Below are 14995 nucleotides of genomic sequence, written 5' to 3' on the forward strand. Positions count from 1 at the left end.
CGTCTGTTGAACCTTCTGCCCCCACGATTCTGTCTGCCCACATGCTTCTGTCTATCAGCCCCGGCCTCGGGATCAGCTCTCGCCGCGTCATTGGTTGGATTTCAGGAAGGGAGAAGCCCACGATTTAAAGGGCTCCTTTTCCACCTGCCAGGCATCGTCCGCATGGTCCAACTTGCCTTTGGCACATATTTGCAAGAATCTCCTGCTGCTGTTCGTATATTGCACTGACTGGTCAAAGGAAAGAGTGTTCCCTTAGTCACCTTGACAATTTCCAAAAGTGAAACTTGCGCTCTAGACTAGATCTACACTGAGTCTGCGGGGCGCGGAGTCCCTGCCCAGGTCAGTAGCGCCGGCCCGGCGGGGGGGCGGGGACAGGGGCGGAGCCTAGGCCAGGCGTGGTCTTCCGTGGTAGAGAAGGAAAGTCTTTGCCCCACCCCCTAAAAACTGCTCCTCTCTCAGCCAATCAAGGAGACCTATGCAAATAGGGTCCCTGTCGCCCCGGTAACCATGATGCACGGCAGCCAATGGAAACCAGCAAATCGCGGCCCTGCTCCACGATTGGGAGCGAAGTAAGGAGATAGAGGCCCAATGGGCTGTGGGAACGGTCCTCGGCGGGTTGAGGGGCGGGGATATGCAAATATGGTTTGAAAAGCCGGCGGGAAATCCGAGTTTCGCGGGAGGACCTTGGCGCGTAAACCGTATCCCTTCATTCATTGTCAGCAGCAGCTTCCTGGAGCCATTTTTCAGCTGCCGGCCGCAGCACCCGGGCTGCCGCCGCCGCCTCGCAATCCGTTGCATCGGCCGCCCCCGACGCCTCCATCCCCGCTTGGGGCCCGATATCCGTGCGGCCGGGACCCTCCTCTCTCCAGAGCCCCGATTATTTTTGGCCCCCGGGGCCTGTGCGGTGCGGAAAAATAAAAAGAAAAGAGAGAGAGGGGGCTCGGAAGCGCCGGGCGGGGAGGAGAGAAGGAGGAGAGACTTGGAAACTCCGACTGCAAATAATAAAGAAATTGAAAACAATACATTAATATACCATAACACTAAAAAGAGCAGGAGCGAGAGATGAGAAAGGGGATCCAGCCCGCTCTGGAGCAGTACCTGGTGACCGCCGGGGGTGGGGAGGGGGCGGCTGTCGTCGCCGCCGCCGCTGCAGCCTCCATGGACAAAAGGGCACTGCTAGCCAGCCCCGGCTTCGCCGCTGCCGCCGCCCCGGGCGCGTACATCCAGATCCTCACCACGAACACTTCCACCACCTCCTGTTCCTCCTCCCTCCAAAGCGGCGCCGTAGCCGCCGGCCCCCTCCTCCCCAGTGCCCCCGGCGCGGAGCAGACCGCCGGCAGCCTCCTCTACACCACGCCGCACGGACCCTCCAGCAGAGCCGGGCTGCTGCAGCAGCCACCAGCCCTGGGACGCGGCGGCAGCGGCGGCGGCGGCGGCCCTCCGGTAATACCCTCCCTCCCCACCGTCCCCAGCCCTGGCGGGAGGTGGGCTCGCACCGCGCGGGGTCGTGGGCGCGCTGCGGGCCGCTCAGGGAGAGCAGTGGGCCGAGCATCGTGGGCCTTGGGGGCTGCCCCTCCAACGAGGGTTCATTGTTAGACCTGAGTGCTCTCCCCGGCGCCAGGAGGGTCGGGGGGCTCGGCCGGGCGCGCGGGGCGGCGGGGATTGCCTTGGCGCGAACCACATCAAACACTCCAAAACTTTTCGCGGCCCCCCCTTCTTTTCCTGCACTTTTCCCTACCCCCACTCTCCCTTCCCCTCCAACCCGAAGCTTCCTCTTTCTCGGGCGTAGGAAGGGGTCACGCCCCGGATGGAGAAGGGGGTGGGGGAGGGAGCAGTGAACTGGGGTGTGGGGGGCTCTGAAGGCTGGAAACCGGGTGACTGTTAGGGTGCTCGCCCCCAGTCTGCCTTGAAGGCTCGTTGGCGGCCGGGGGTCCCTGCGGCGTGCTCGGAGCGCAGGGGATCGGCGGGGCTGCGCTTGACACATTTTAGGATCTGTAACTCCCGGCAACAAAGGGGCTGGGGGAGGTGGAGGGGAGTCGGGCGTGGGGGAGGTGGGGCTGGAAGCCGGGTGCGGACTGGGGCGTGGGCTGTCTGGGGCGAGGGGCTCGCCGGCTGGCGCTCCGGCCTGGGCGCATCCTGGTGGTGGCAGCGGCGGCGTCCGCGTGGCCTGAGCGCCCAGGCCTTCCTCGCCGGGCCCCGGGCCTGCCCTTGACCCGCCTCTCCCCTTGCCCCTTCCTTCCCCGCCCTGTCCCCCTCTCCGCCCCCCGGCGACGGAGGGCGGGGGCAGCCGGGTTCCCGTCCCGCTGCCTGGGTCTGTCCCTCTCTCCGGGACCCGCCGGTGACGTTTCGCACACGTGCGCGCAGGACGCGCCTGTGACTGGGGAGGAGGCGGCGGCGGGAGGGGGCGCTGGAGGGGGAGAGGGGGGCACCCACTTCCTCCTGCTCGCCGGCTCCCTGGCCTGGGACGGTCCCGGCGCCCTCGCACCCGCCCCCGGCACCGCCACCCTCCCTCTCCTCTCCCCACCCCCCCCACCGGCGCCCGCCCTCGCCCTGCGCCGCCGGTCTGTTCGGCCCTCCGGGCCCCCTCTCCAGCCGGCCCCCCACCTCCCCCCCGGAGCCAGGCTGGTTTCGGAAATGCCCTTACAGCAGCAGGTTAGTGACCGGGACGGCTCGGGGGCCGCCGACGCCGCGGGGGCACCGGATTCTGTTGGGGGCTGAAGCGGTGAGGGTAGGCGGTTGAGCGGGGTTTTGGAGTGGGAACGGGGGGTTGGGTGCTCGAGGGAAATGAGTAAGCAAGAAAAATCTAACTAAGTAAATGCCCCGGCCTCCGGTTCTAGGAACCTCGGGGCGGGAGTGTCTGCCCCAAGGGGTGGGTATGGTGTTTACGTGGATTTTTTTTCTAGGGGGCGGATGGATGGGCGATAGAAAACCGGAGGGGGCTTCTCGCCAATGGCCGAGTTGAGCTGTTTTCTGTCTTCCTTCCCTTGTGCTGGAGGGGGAGGGGGGCGGGTCAGAGGGTAGGGTGTCTGTAGGATTCCCAGGCCACCCGCCACCCCCTCCCTTTGTCCCTGTAATTTATAAAGCGCCTTTGAGAGATGATTTAGGTCAGTATGCGGCTTCTCTTTTTGTTGGTACTAGAAAGAAGTGTGGCCCGGAGGTCTCCCCTTTCTCCTTTTCTCTCCTTCATTCCCTTCCTCCATGCCTCCGGGTCTTCACCTCGTGGTGAGGCTTGGCCTCCACGGGGTTAGAACCGAACCAGACTCAGATCCATGGTAGTCTGATCATACCAGGCGTGGACCTCACCTTGTCTCAGCTCCAAATGGGTTTAATTTTTGGAGAATCAAGATTTTGCGGGAGTCTTTAAGAAAGTCAGCACATAGGCAGCACTTTGGGAAATGGGATGGGTTTGGGAATAATGAGGCGTTTTTTATTTTTTTCGTGTTCCCAATTTCTCCCCGGGTTCGGTCTTAACTGCTTTCCAGCCCCAGAGATACTTGCTGGGCATGTGTGATGTAGTCTTAGTCAAAGAAGCTCATCGTTTTTTTAGTGACTAGGGTCTGCCAGCAGGGGGGAAACGGAGCACAGTACCTGCTTACACATAACAGTATCCAGTGTGCTGGGTTTTCAGTCACAAGAATATTCCATGCTTTTATTAGCTTCAGATACTCTTACTGACTTAACCTAAGCATGTTTGGACATATTTTAAGCATATTTGACCCCTGCAAAGTTCTGTTACTCTTTCATAAACCTAACCTTAAACAACCAGCTAATTGACATACTTCTTGGATTAGATTCACAGATTTATGGGGGGTAGTTTTGATAATGGGAAATTATGAGACCTTCAAGTTGCTTTTTAAAAAATTTTAACAGTGCTTGTTGGGCCAGGTCCCTAAGACTATTTTTCAAGCCAAGTTTATTATATATAGTTCATTGTATTTAAGTATTTAAAATATACTAAATTACCCTCACCATCTTCCAAGTTATTTCAAAACTTTATTCTCCTTGACATGAAATTGTTATTCCAGGAATAATAATATCCTTTTGAGTTTATGTGTACACAAAAGGTTTTTCATTACAGGAATATAAATGTTATTCATATACATATTCAGAAGCTTTTTTTATATAAGATTGCAATGTATGCTGAATCATTGGTTATCTACACTTTTTTTTGAGACGGAGTCTCATTCTGTCGCCCAGGCTGGAGTGCAATGGCACGATGTCAGCTCACTGCAACCTCCGCCTCCCGAGTTCAAGCATTCTCCTGCCTCAGCCTCCTGAGTAGCTGGGATTACAGGCGTGAGCCACCACGCCCGGCCAGTTATCTAAACTTTTAAGAGCTATTTCTTCTGGCTGGGCGCGGTGGCTCATGCCTGTAATCCCAGTACTTTGGGAAGCCCAGGCGAGTGGACCACGAGGTCAAGAGATCCAGACCATCCTGGCCAACATGGTGAAACCCCGTCTCTACTAAAAATACAAAATTTAGCTGGGCGTGGCCGTGCGTGCCTGTAATCCCAGCTACTCAGGAGGCTGAGGCAGGAAAATCACTTGACCCTGGGAGGCGGAGGTTGCTGTGAGCTGAGATCCCTACACTGCACTCCAGCCTGGCGGCAGAGCGAGACTCCGTCTCCAATAAAAGAGCTATTTCTTCTGGAAGGGTGTAGGAAATTTATCTAGTCAATGCATACAAAGTTCTAAGCACTGAATATAAAGTTTGATTTATTGTTTTTCTTATCAAAATTATATTAGACTTCCATGCAAGTCTTCGAATTTTGAATTTTGTTGATACTCTTTCCCTAAGCAGGAACGACAGGATGGGGAAGGCTAAGTGATTGGCTGAACAAAGACCACCTAAACACTCTGTGTCCAAGAAGAGGTTGAAAAGTCTTCAGGTGGCCAGAGTTGCAGACCTATCTGGTTCTGATCCCAAGTTCTGTCTCAAGAATATCTAAGGACTTAACCAGAAGCAACTTCTACACCTTTTTTTCAATGGGGGGAAAAATATGAGTACTACCTTACCAGCTGTAAAGCATCTATTATTTACAAAATGTGTGTTCATTGACAAATAACTTAATCTCAACTCAGTTTCTTCCTCTGTAACATAGGGACAATAACAGTGTCACCTTTAAGGTTCTTTTGAAGAGTTAAATGTGATAATGCATGTGAAATACTTAGCACAGTGCCTGACAAAAAGTAGACACCCAGTACAATTCATATTTATTATACAAATGTTAATTTTTTTTCTGATTTAGTGAAATAGTGTAAGGCCAGGTGCACATTGTCCCTTTGTTTACATATATGAACAGAACTGTTAAAAGTCTTTAAGTGATAGGTAATTAATTATTTATACCCAATTAATTTGGGCTTTTAAATATATAAAACATGGCCATCCTAGGGGTAAAATCGGGACATTTCAGTAAGACACACCTATACAGAGATAGTGGTGTTGAACTGCCAAGCATATGCCTTGAATTGTGACAAGGCCACGTCATCCTCACTTTTTTGCCTGAGTTCCACTCCGTCCATGATTCCACAGACCTGCCAACTTTTGGATGCAGTTTATGCTTAGTGGCTTTTGTTAGACCTGAACTCTCAATCTTCACCACGTCAGAGACATGCATTAGATAAATTCCGTCTTAGTTGGTGAACTGTTGGAAATGTAAGAACTACAGAGAAACCGTAGTCAGAAGTGCTACTCAATGGAGCAGACAAGGCTCCATCATTTTCTGCTGCTGCTTCTAAAAAGCAGCTGAAATTATTTTATTCTAGAAAATTTGGGATTTAATAATGCAAGAGACTATGTCCTGTCACAGTCATAGCAACCTACTGATTATACTTTGGGAAAGAGCCCTCAATGCTTGAAATTTTCATCTAAGAATGGAGGAACCATAGGTGCTATTTCAACAGGGTCTCTTTTCCTGTACAATTATAAAAAGAAAAGTGCTGGGTTCCTGTGGTTCTATACTCAATAATCTTGCTTCTGCTGAGATATATGGTTGATGCCAAGTTTAAGCTGGGAGACAATTTTTAGTCACTACATACCCCAAAATGGAAGTTTTAATATAATGCAGTGCCCAGACTTGGGCAGTGCAAGTAGCTCCACTGTAATCAGTACCAAGGGCGCCACTCTAATCATCCTCTGAAACAAAGCACCCTTAAATATGGCACTGTGGGCTGAAGAACTCCACCTTGTGAACAGGAAAGGATTTTTTGTTTTTCTATAAATCACCACCTTGTGTATTACTTGGAAGAGTAGATTCTGAGATTAATGTTGTACCGTGTAAAGCTAACTTGCAAACAGAAAATAATACTCTAAGCCTAGACGTGCATCAATAACAATACCTGGAGATTGAAAGGCAGGGTGAAAGCTTTTATTGTGGTTTCTCAGAAATATATAAAGCAGTAGTTTTCCTTTAACTCTTCTGTCTTTAATGCTATCTGCAAAGATAATGTCATCCATACCTTGAACCTCTTTCCTAGGGACTTGGACCCATTTGGCAAATAGCTTCAAGTACTCATAGTTAATTTTCTGACTGGTTTACCTAATTTAACCTGATTTTACAAATACTCCATTTGTAGGACCAGTTTACATCCACTTTCCCAAGGTAGCCAACTTCGATTCCCTTTTTAACCATTTACTTCCTGCTAACAGCTTTAACTAGGATGAGTGAAAATCAGTTGCCTATGCTCACTAGGTCGCTGATAGATTCCCATGCTGAAATGATGCAAGGTAAAGAAGGTAGATTTCAAAATTTTGTTTTTTAAAGAGGGGGATCTTCCCTGAATTCTTTGAGGTACTAAGTACGTGGTTTAATGCGTATTTTCATTCTTGTTAGCAGTTTAAAAATAATATTTCAGGGACTGTATTTACAATTGCTAAAAAGCATTTTTTCTACTAATCATTTTTCATGGGACTTAATACAATGGAAGATAACTGGGAAAGCAGTAAATATAGGAAACCACTAATAGTGTCTCCTTCCTACCCTGACCCTCTCTTCGGCTTCAAAAAGTGATGAGGAAAATGTATCTTTCACAAAGAAAAGTTATACCACAGAAGGTACTGAAAAGCAACAACTGCCTTTGGGGACAGGAAACTTGCAGAGTGAGGATTATTATAGAGGGATAACATACCGAGTTTTCATTTCACTAAGAGGGAAATTGGTTTATATTCTGTTCACACTTGTTTCAAACCCTCTCCTCTAAAAACAATGTGTTTTTGGAATTCAAGGAATGTATACTACAAGAATACATAATACATTCTTTCCCCAACCTTAACTGGGGGGTCAGTCTTATGGCCACCATATTTGTCTACAATATAACTTTTAAAAAGTATAATTTTGCCCTCAAATACTCTCATATCCAATGCAATATAACTGAAGGAGAAGTGATAAAGGCCACTGGTTGCCAGATTGTATCACAAAGCCAGATGCACTTTTCTTTAATGAAGAATCTGAGTGATGCGGGCCCCCACTTAGCTTTGTAAACTAAGGCAGGAGTTTATGTCAGCGTGAGGTAGAAAGCAGTGAAAATTGGCAGCTGATGGAGTAGAAGGGGTAAGAAGAATAAAAAATAATTGACTTCAGTCTGCTTTCCATTACTGTAGCCCAGTTCTCTGGGGCCATTTGTATGGTCTAGACAACATTCTTAGAACTTGATAGCCCATGAGAACGATACTTTAGGTTGGCATGGGCAATAGTTGGTACTTACACTGGTCTTGGAATCATAATGTTTGAGAGGTGTAAGGCAAAAGAGTCCTCATCTGTCCAATCCTCTTCATGTTGCAGGTGAGGAAATTCAGGCCCAGCATTGTTAAATTACTTGCCCAAGGTCAAAGGTCTTTGCTAGTGGCAAAGCCAAAACCGAAACTGGAGACTCTTGAATTCTTAGAAACCTCATTCACCAAGAGAAGGTTAACTGTGTCTCATGAGCCCTATATGAGAAAATTGGGGTGTGTAGAACACATTTTAGATTTCCTTCAGGAGTGGTTACCTTTTTTAAAAATGTGCACATAAAGAAGTGTCCTTTAAACAGTTGGCTGTGGGGGTAATGACTTATTCCCAAAGATACAAAATAAGCAAGGCTACTTTGGATGTTAAATGAAAGGGAATTCTTTAAAAAAGGAAAGAATGACTCCTCAAAACATGATAGTAGTATTTTTTAAAGATTTATTTAATATTCGCTAATTTGTCTTCTGTGATTATATCCTGTTGCTCAAAAAGTGACACATGCTCCATAGGGAATAGAATCTAAAAGGATTTTTGAGACTGTCTTGGGGAGAAGGACACACAGTGCCCCTCTAGTAGTAACGGGGTTTTGTCCTGGGCCACCCACATCCTGAGTGATTGTTATGCTTTCAGAGGTCCCCAGCCCTTGCCCAGTAACATTGAACAAGGTGTTCTTCCTCTGTGGTTAGCTCCAAGATTTCTGGTTTAGCAAAGTGGCTAATCAGTTAACTCTTTAAGAGGAAACTGTCATTCCTTTAGCCAAAGCTAATTTCCTTAAAATGCCTTCTTTTCCTTTTTGGAACTAAGAAAGCTTAAAAATAGAATTGCTTTAAGCCCTGAGGCCTGAAAGTGAAACATAATCTGACGTGGCTGTAGTGCACTGACTCGTTAGGGGCAGCGATATATGGCTTATCTGTAATCCACAAACCAGAAAGGTGCCCAGTGTAGATACGGTCTAACAGCCAGTGAGCATTAAGTACCAACTGATGAGAGTAGCGATCAGTGAAGCTGATTTCCTCTGGAAAGTTTTTTGGCAAGTAGAGTTTGTCTTAGAGAGTGGAGGATTTGAATGCCTCTTGACTTTGTGCTGAGGAGAACTTCTGTCTGCTCTAGTTTTTATGATCCTGAAGGGTGGTAGCTTTGGACTCTGAGAATAATGGGCAGTGAACTCAGGGTCTATATATTTCGTTCCACTCTGCTTTTCCCCATTTCTGATGCTTTGGGGGCTCCACTTCTGATACATAACCAGACCAGCATCCCTGAGGCCCACACTATCTCCTGTGTGCCTTTCTGCATCTGGCAGTCCCTTGGAGAGAAGGAGGCTCATGTGTTTATAACCTGCACTGTGTCCTAAACGGCATAGTGAGAGGCAGCTCAGTATAAGGTCAGGCCACTTAGCCTGGAGCCAGAGTGCCTGTGTTCTTGTCCTGGCTCTGCTCACTAGCCCTGTGACTTTGGGCAAGAAACTTGGCCTCTATGTTTTCATTTCCTCATCTGTAAATTGGGAACAATGATAGTACCTACCTTATGGGGTTAGGAAGTTGCAATGAGTTCTTTCTGTAAAGTGCTTAGACCAGTGTCTAGCACGTAAGACGGATTATGTGTTAAGTAGAAACATGGTAGAATTGCCCTTCCCTTCCACAGCCATCTCATGGGTAGTCTTTTTGTGATCTATTTTCTTGGTTTGTTTTTGTTTTGAGACCAAGTCTCATTCTGTTGCCAAGGCTGGAATGTAATGGTGCATTCTTGGCTCACTGCAACCTCTGCCTCCTGGGTTCAAGCAATTCTCCTGCCTCAGCCTCCCCGTAACTGAGATTACAGGTGTACACCACCACACCTGGCTAATTTTTTTGTATTTTTAGTAGAGACAGGGTTTCACCATGTTGGTCAAGCTGGTCTCGAACTACTGACCTCAGGTGATCCGCCCGCCTCGGCTTCACAAAATGCTGGGATTACAGGCATGAGCCACTGTTACCGGCCTGATCTGTTTTCTTAACTAGCCCTTAGTGTTCATTTCACCCTATTACACCGCTCTAAAAATGGTGATGATGGGAAGGAGAAGTAAACCATGGAATGGCTCTCGCCTGATGTAGTCTTTAGGGTCTAGGGTGTTTGTATTTCTTTATAAGCTGCCCATTGACTTGGGAGAAAGAACAGAAGAATAAGCTTCTTGTAGTAGTACTATCAGTAGTGATAGTGTCATGAATAAAACCTTTATTTCTGTGATTAAATGTTTTTATAAAGTGGCACTATTAGCATGAATGACACGATTAACATAATTTCACTCCTGTACAGTAAACCATGGCTTAAGACTGAATGGCAAGAATCAGGGTGTCTGAGCTCCTGGGCCCTGCCAGACTCGGAGCCCCTGCCAGTGTGTGTATATCGAGGCAAGGTGGGGGTTGTCTTGCTCTCCAGAGACAATGGAACCTGCCTCTGGGCTACTCCCTTTTCCCTTCCCATCTCCTCACCCCTCCTTTTTTGTGTTACATCTGTTCCTTCACCTTCGCCTTGCCCTCTGCCTGGCTCTTAGAAGGAAGCGGACTTGCTGCGTTCAGTGGCTGCTTCCCGGACTTACCAAATTAATTACCACCTTTTCCTGGCATCAAGGGATGGTGAAATCTTGCCTTTGCTGTCTTGCTTCCCATTCCTCCGCGACAGTGTGGTGCTGCAGGCCCTGCAGGTTTCCCTCTGGTGTGTTTGCTTGTGGCTTCTACCTCTCCACCTTACTCCTTTTGTTGCCCTCCTCCCACTGGCCCATTGATGCCCACATCAAGGGAAGGCATAGGCATAGCCTCTCCCAGTTTCCCAGGGGCTTGGGCCTCTCCCTTCCCTTGGGTTACTGCTTCTTTCCTGTAGCACCTCGTATCCTAATCTTGCATGTTCATGACTTACTCCTCCTCTAAACCTGTAAGCTCCAAGAAATCGGTCTGGCTTGCTTTTTCATCATGTGGTCCCTGCCGTGCTGGCTACACTATAGACTCAGCTACCTGAGAAGAGGCATTTTCATTAGACACCTTCCATGTTCTTGGCACCCCATTAGTCCTGTTGGGGATACAAAAGAAGTATGAGGTGTGATCCACCCACTCTTGAATTTACAGTCTGTTGAGGAGACAGGCTTTAAACACAAGTTGATCTGCAAGCAAGACTAAACAGGCGGTAGGGAGAAAACAAGACTCATCTAGTCCTTAGTTGTATGGTGTTGACAGGAAGTGCCAGAGGAACAGGTGAGAGTCACCAGACTCCAGCTGGGCCGTGAGATGGGGAGGCCACGGCTGCCATGGTTATCAATCTGGAGCACATTAGGGCGCACATTTGAATCTCCCAGGGTGCTTTTTAAACATACTGATACCTAGGCCCCACCCAGACTAATCAGAATATCTGGGGGTGAGATTAAGACATGGATTTTTTTTTTTTTTTTTTAATGTGCTCAGTTAGAACCTCTGGGCTCAGTGGAAAGGGAAGATTGGGGAGGCCCTTCCTGGCAGGGAGACATAAGTCAAAGGCAGGCAGGCAGAAATACTGGCGTCAGGAGGTAGCATTTGGACTAGAGTTGTCAGTAAGGGGAGATAACAGGACTGAAGGTTGGATGTGTTGGCAAAACTGATCTAGAATTGGAGTTGCCTTCCTACACAGACTGGGCAGGGAGTAAATTGGAGGTGGGAAGTTTGAGTGGCATGGGGGTTGTTCACGAACAAAGAAGAAGCATACTATCAACATGGGGCCTTGGGACCTGGTCACAGGCAGTGGCTGCCAGAGGGGATGGCAGGCCCTGTGTTTCGCCAGGTCTTCCACCTTCTCAAAATGCCAAAAATCTACCAGTTTTAAAATGTTGGCTCAATTTAAAAGGAAATTGCACAGGCCAGACAAAATAGGTCTCTGGGCCAGATTTGGCTTAAGGGCTACCACTCAGCAGTCTCTGGTCTATGGGATAATAATAGCTAATGTTTATCGAGTGCCCGCATGTATCGAGGGCACGAAACTAAGTGCTTTACTCGCATTAGCACATTATCCACATAACAACCTATCAAGTGGGTATTATTATTATCCTTGTTCTACACAGGGAAACAGACAGCCAGGGGTTAATGGCCTGGCTCAGGGCCCCAGTAACAAGTGGGGCAACTGAAATTAAACCCAAGGAGCCTGGCTTCACAGTCTCAGCTTATTCCTGGTATTTATCTTCTGTGGTCTCTGGCATTGTATTAAGTAGTAAAAACCTAAGATACCTGTCAAAAAGAAGTAATCCAATGTTTTCCAAGTTTAGCTGATTGCCTGTAGCACTTCTTTCAGATTCAGATTCCCAGGCTCATCCTCAGTCAGAGAAGCACTAAGATCTTCTGATGAAACATTCTGGAAGCACTGCTAGTTGAGCACTGGGAAAAGTTATTGAATCTAGATTGACCAGGTGAAGGCAGGAGCCTTCTGCGGCATCCGTTCACATTATGCTAATCTCAGCTCTTCCTCGGTTGAAAAGACCCCAGGGTCCCAAGCTTCATGTTCTTGTGGTTCCAAAACTTGTGGACTTCCAGGTTGTAGCCCAGGCAAAACATACAAAGATAGGTCACCCAAAACTTAAAAGATGTGAAACAAGAAGTGGCTTCTTGGATTCTCAAGCGGTTGAGAATCCAAGCTCAGGAGATCAAAGTGGGCTTGGTGGCTGCACGCCAGGCAGCAGCACCAGCTGGGTACCCTTGGGTGGTTTTTCTGCCTTTATAAGTAGGAAGACTTTTCATTCTGTCTTGTCTGGACCTGCCTGGAACACAGGTAACCAAGTGGACAGAGCCAGAAATGTGAATAAGAGGACCAGAGCACACCATTTAGAGTATGGTGCTATTGAGTTGATGAGTCTGGAAGCAGGATGGCAACATGATGGTGTGAAAAGGCGGGTGGAAGTGAAGGGCAGGTTAAGGGAGAAAAGAAATACAAGACCTTTGACTCCCAAATATTTAACTCCAGGGGCTGGAATAATGGGTGAGGCCAAGCTTCTCCTCTGTCTGGGGTGTGTACCTTGTGGAAGGCATGATTAGTTAGAATGGATGGGGTGGTTGTGAGTGACTCCGTGGGCCATCCTGTTTTCTCAGGGGCTGAGTCTGAGCACTGGAAATGGGACTTTGGCATAGAGGTTATAGTGGAAGTCTTGATGAACAATTGCAGGCCAAGACCTGGTCTCCCTAGCTTACAAATAAATTTAACATGGTGCCACAAAAACCTTTCATCATTTTCACTTCTTCCTCTGTAATATGAAAACGAGACAAATTCATCAGGTTGATTTTTGGGGATCGATACTGTCAGGGCTCGCAGAGACGAGCCATCAGATGTTATTTATTACATGCTTTACCCCGTCTCCTAGCTGCTGTGAGAAAGCCCACAGTTTGCAACCTCACAAAGCAAAGAGCCAGCTGGAAAGTACTGTGCATCCAGAAAGGTCACATAGTCATGTCCTGAACCAAGATAGCTCTTTTTGCCATGATGTCCTACACTGTCTGATTTTTTCTGATTTAAAAAAAATTTTTTTTTGAATTTATTTTCTTAAGCTCTAGCATCCTAAAGTTTAAACATATGAACCTTTGAATACTCCTGTGAAGGAAAGAGCCATGTAAATTCTAAGTATCTCTATAATTGACTTTTAATATGTTACTTGTGTTTAAACCCAGTTTGCAACACCCCTTTCGCTGACTATTGTGGTCGCTATCTATGTTGGGTAGCAGAACTTGTGACCATCACACTGATAACATAAAGTTTCCCACCTTTCATGTTGCTGTTTTCCTTGTTAGCATCTCAGACGTCCCAATTCTGGGAATAGTCTCTAGGAGGCAAGGTTTTCAGCTTTGGAAACCCATGCGTCACACAGTGGTGTGGTATGGAAGGCGTGTGGACTTGAAGATCTGGCTCCAGAAACACACTCTGCCAATTACCAGTGGGTGACCTTTTATAAATTACATCCATGAGCTGTAGTTACCTAAAATAGTGATCCTCTCTCCTTCACTGGCTGGAAGGATTAAATGAGATAGTGTTTATAGGAAATGTACTTTGTGTTCCTTAGTTCCCTCTCCCCGCCACTCCCCCTGGTGGGAACTCTTGAGTACTCATTGAATCTGAACTCTCGGCATTTTTACCTCCTTCAGGGAAAACAGACTATTGGACAGTCTCTTACTGAACACCCGCTTTTGTGCAGAATGCAGTTCCTGGCTACTACGGTATCCTTCTGGCCCTCAAGGAGTTCATCTGGAGATGAGAGATGACACATTTTCTTCAATAACTAAGAAAAGAAAGGGCAGTGAAGACCATAAGGAAACAGCAGTGAAGTTTCTTAGACATCCAAACTTGATGGAGGGGACAAAGGAGGCTTTAGGAAGTTTTAAACTAGAACAGGACTTCAGCACTTTTAACATTTTGGTCAGATACTTCTTTGTGGTGATACTCTGGTCAGTTCAACAGTGGTGGATGGCTGTCCTGTGCATTGTAGCAAGTTTAGCAGGATCCCTGGCCTCCACCCACTTAGATGCCAGTAGTACCCCCCAGTTAACAGTAATTGAAATTATCTTCACACTCTCAAATGTCCCCTGAAAGCAAAATCACCCCTAGTTGAGAACCACTGAACTAGACCTTGAAGAAAGGTTAACAGAGGATATCGCATTTGCCTCTTCTATATATAGTACATATTTAAATTTTAAAATATGATACACATTTTAAAAGCAACTGATTTCTCATAGCTGGATTAACTTTGGCATGCCTAACTGTCCCATGGCACCCCAGAACTGGGATCCACTGCCCCCACTCTTGGTAGTGCTCTGTGCAGGCCACCTAAGGCCTGTTTTTTGTTTGTTTGTTTGTTTTTGAGATGGAGTCTCGCTCTGTCACCCAGGCTGGAGCGCAGTGGCGTAATCTCAGCTCACTGCAAGCTCCACCTCCCAGGTTCACACCATTCTCCTGCCTCAGCCTCCCAGGTAGCTGGGACTACAGGTTCCCGCCACCACACCCGGCTAATTTTTTGTATTTTTTAGTAGAGACGGGGTTTCACCCTGTTAGCCAGGATGGTTTCGATCTCCTGACCTCATGATCCACCTGCCTCAGCCTCCCAAAGTGCTGGGATTACAGGCGTGAGCCACCGCACCTGGCCACCCTGTCTTTTTTATGATCAGGCATGATGATAATTGGCTGCTAGAAGCCTCTCTAACTTGCAGAAGAAAGGATCAAAGTCTGCAATTCAGGGACGGAAGTTTTGCATTTATCATTGACTCAACTGGGTAATTAAGAGCGACTTTCTGCTCAGG

The 14995-nt window shown here is 47.8% G+C and overlaps 1 protein-coding gene across 4 annotated transcripts in view; it reads left to right on the top strand.

Moving 5' to 3' along the window:
• The first annotated feature begins 708 nt into the window (after window positions 1-708).
• E2F3 (E2F transcription factor 3) overlaps window positions 709-14995 on the top strand; it is a 90845-nt gene continuing 76558 nt past the window's right edge. Inside the window, exon 1 of one of the 4 annotated variants that reach the window (XM_033216354.1) lies at window positions 709-1443. In XM_033216354.1, the coding sequence (XP_033072245.1) occupies window positions 1063-1443 (381 nt within the window). In that variant the 5' untranslated portion in view covers window positions 709-1062. Of the gene's footprint in view, window positions 1444-2283; window positions 2653-14995 lie in introns of those variants that run through there. The other 3 variants (XM_033216355.1, XM_033216357.1, XM_033216356.1) reach the window with 3 other exon arrangements.

Source organism: Trachypithecus francoisi, unplaced genomic scaffold (genome assembly GCF_009764315.1).
Source record: "Trachypithecus francoisi isolate TF-2019V2 unplaced genomic scaffold, Tfra_2.0 Lachesis_group10, whole genome shotgun sequence".
NCBI lineage: Eukaryota > Metazoa > Chordata > Mammalia > Primates > Cercopithecidae > Trachypithecus > Trachypithecus francoisi.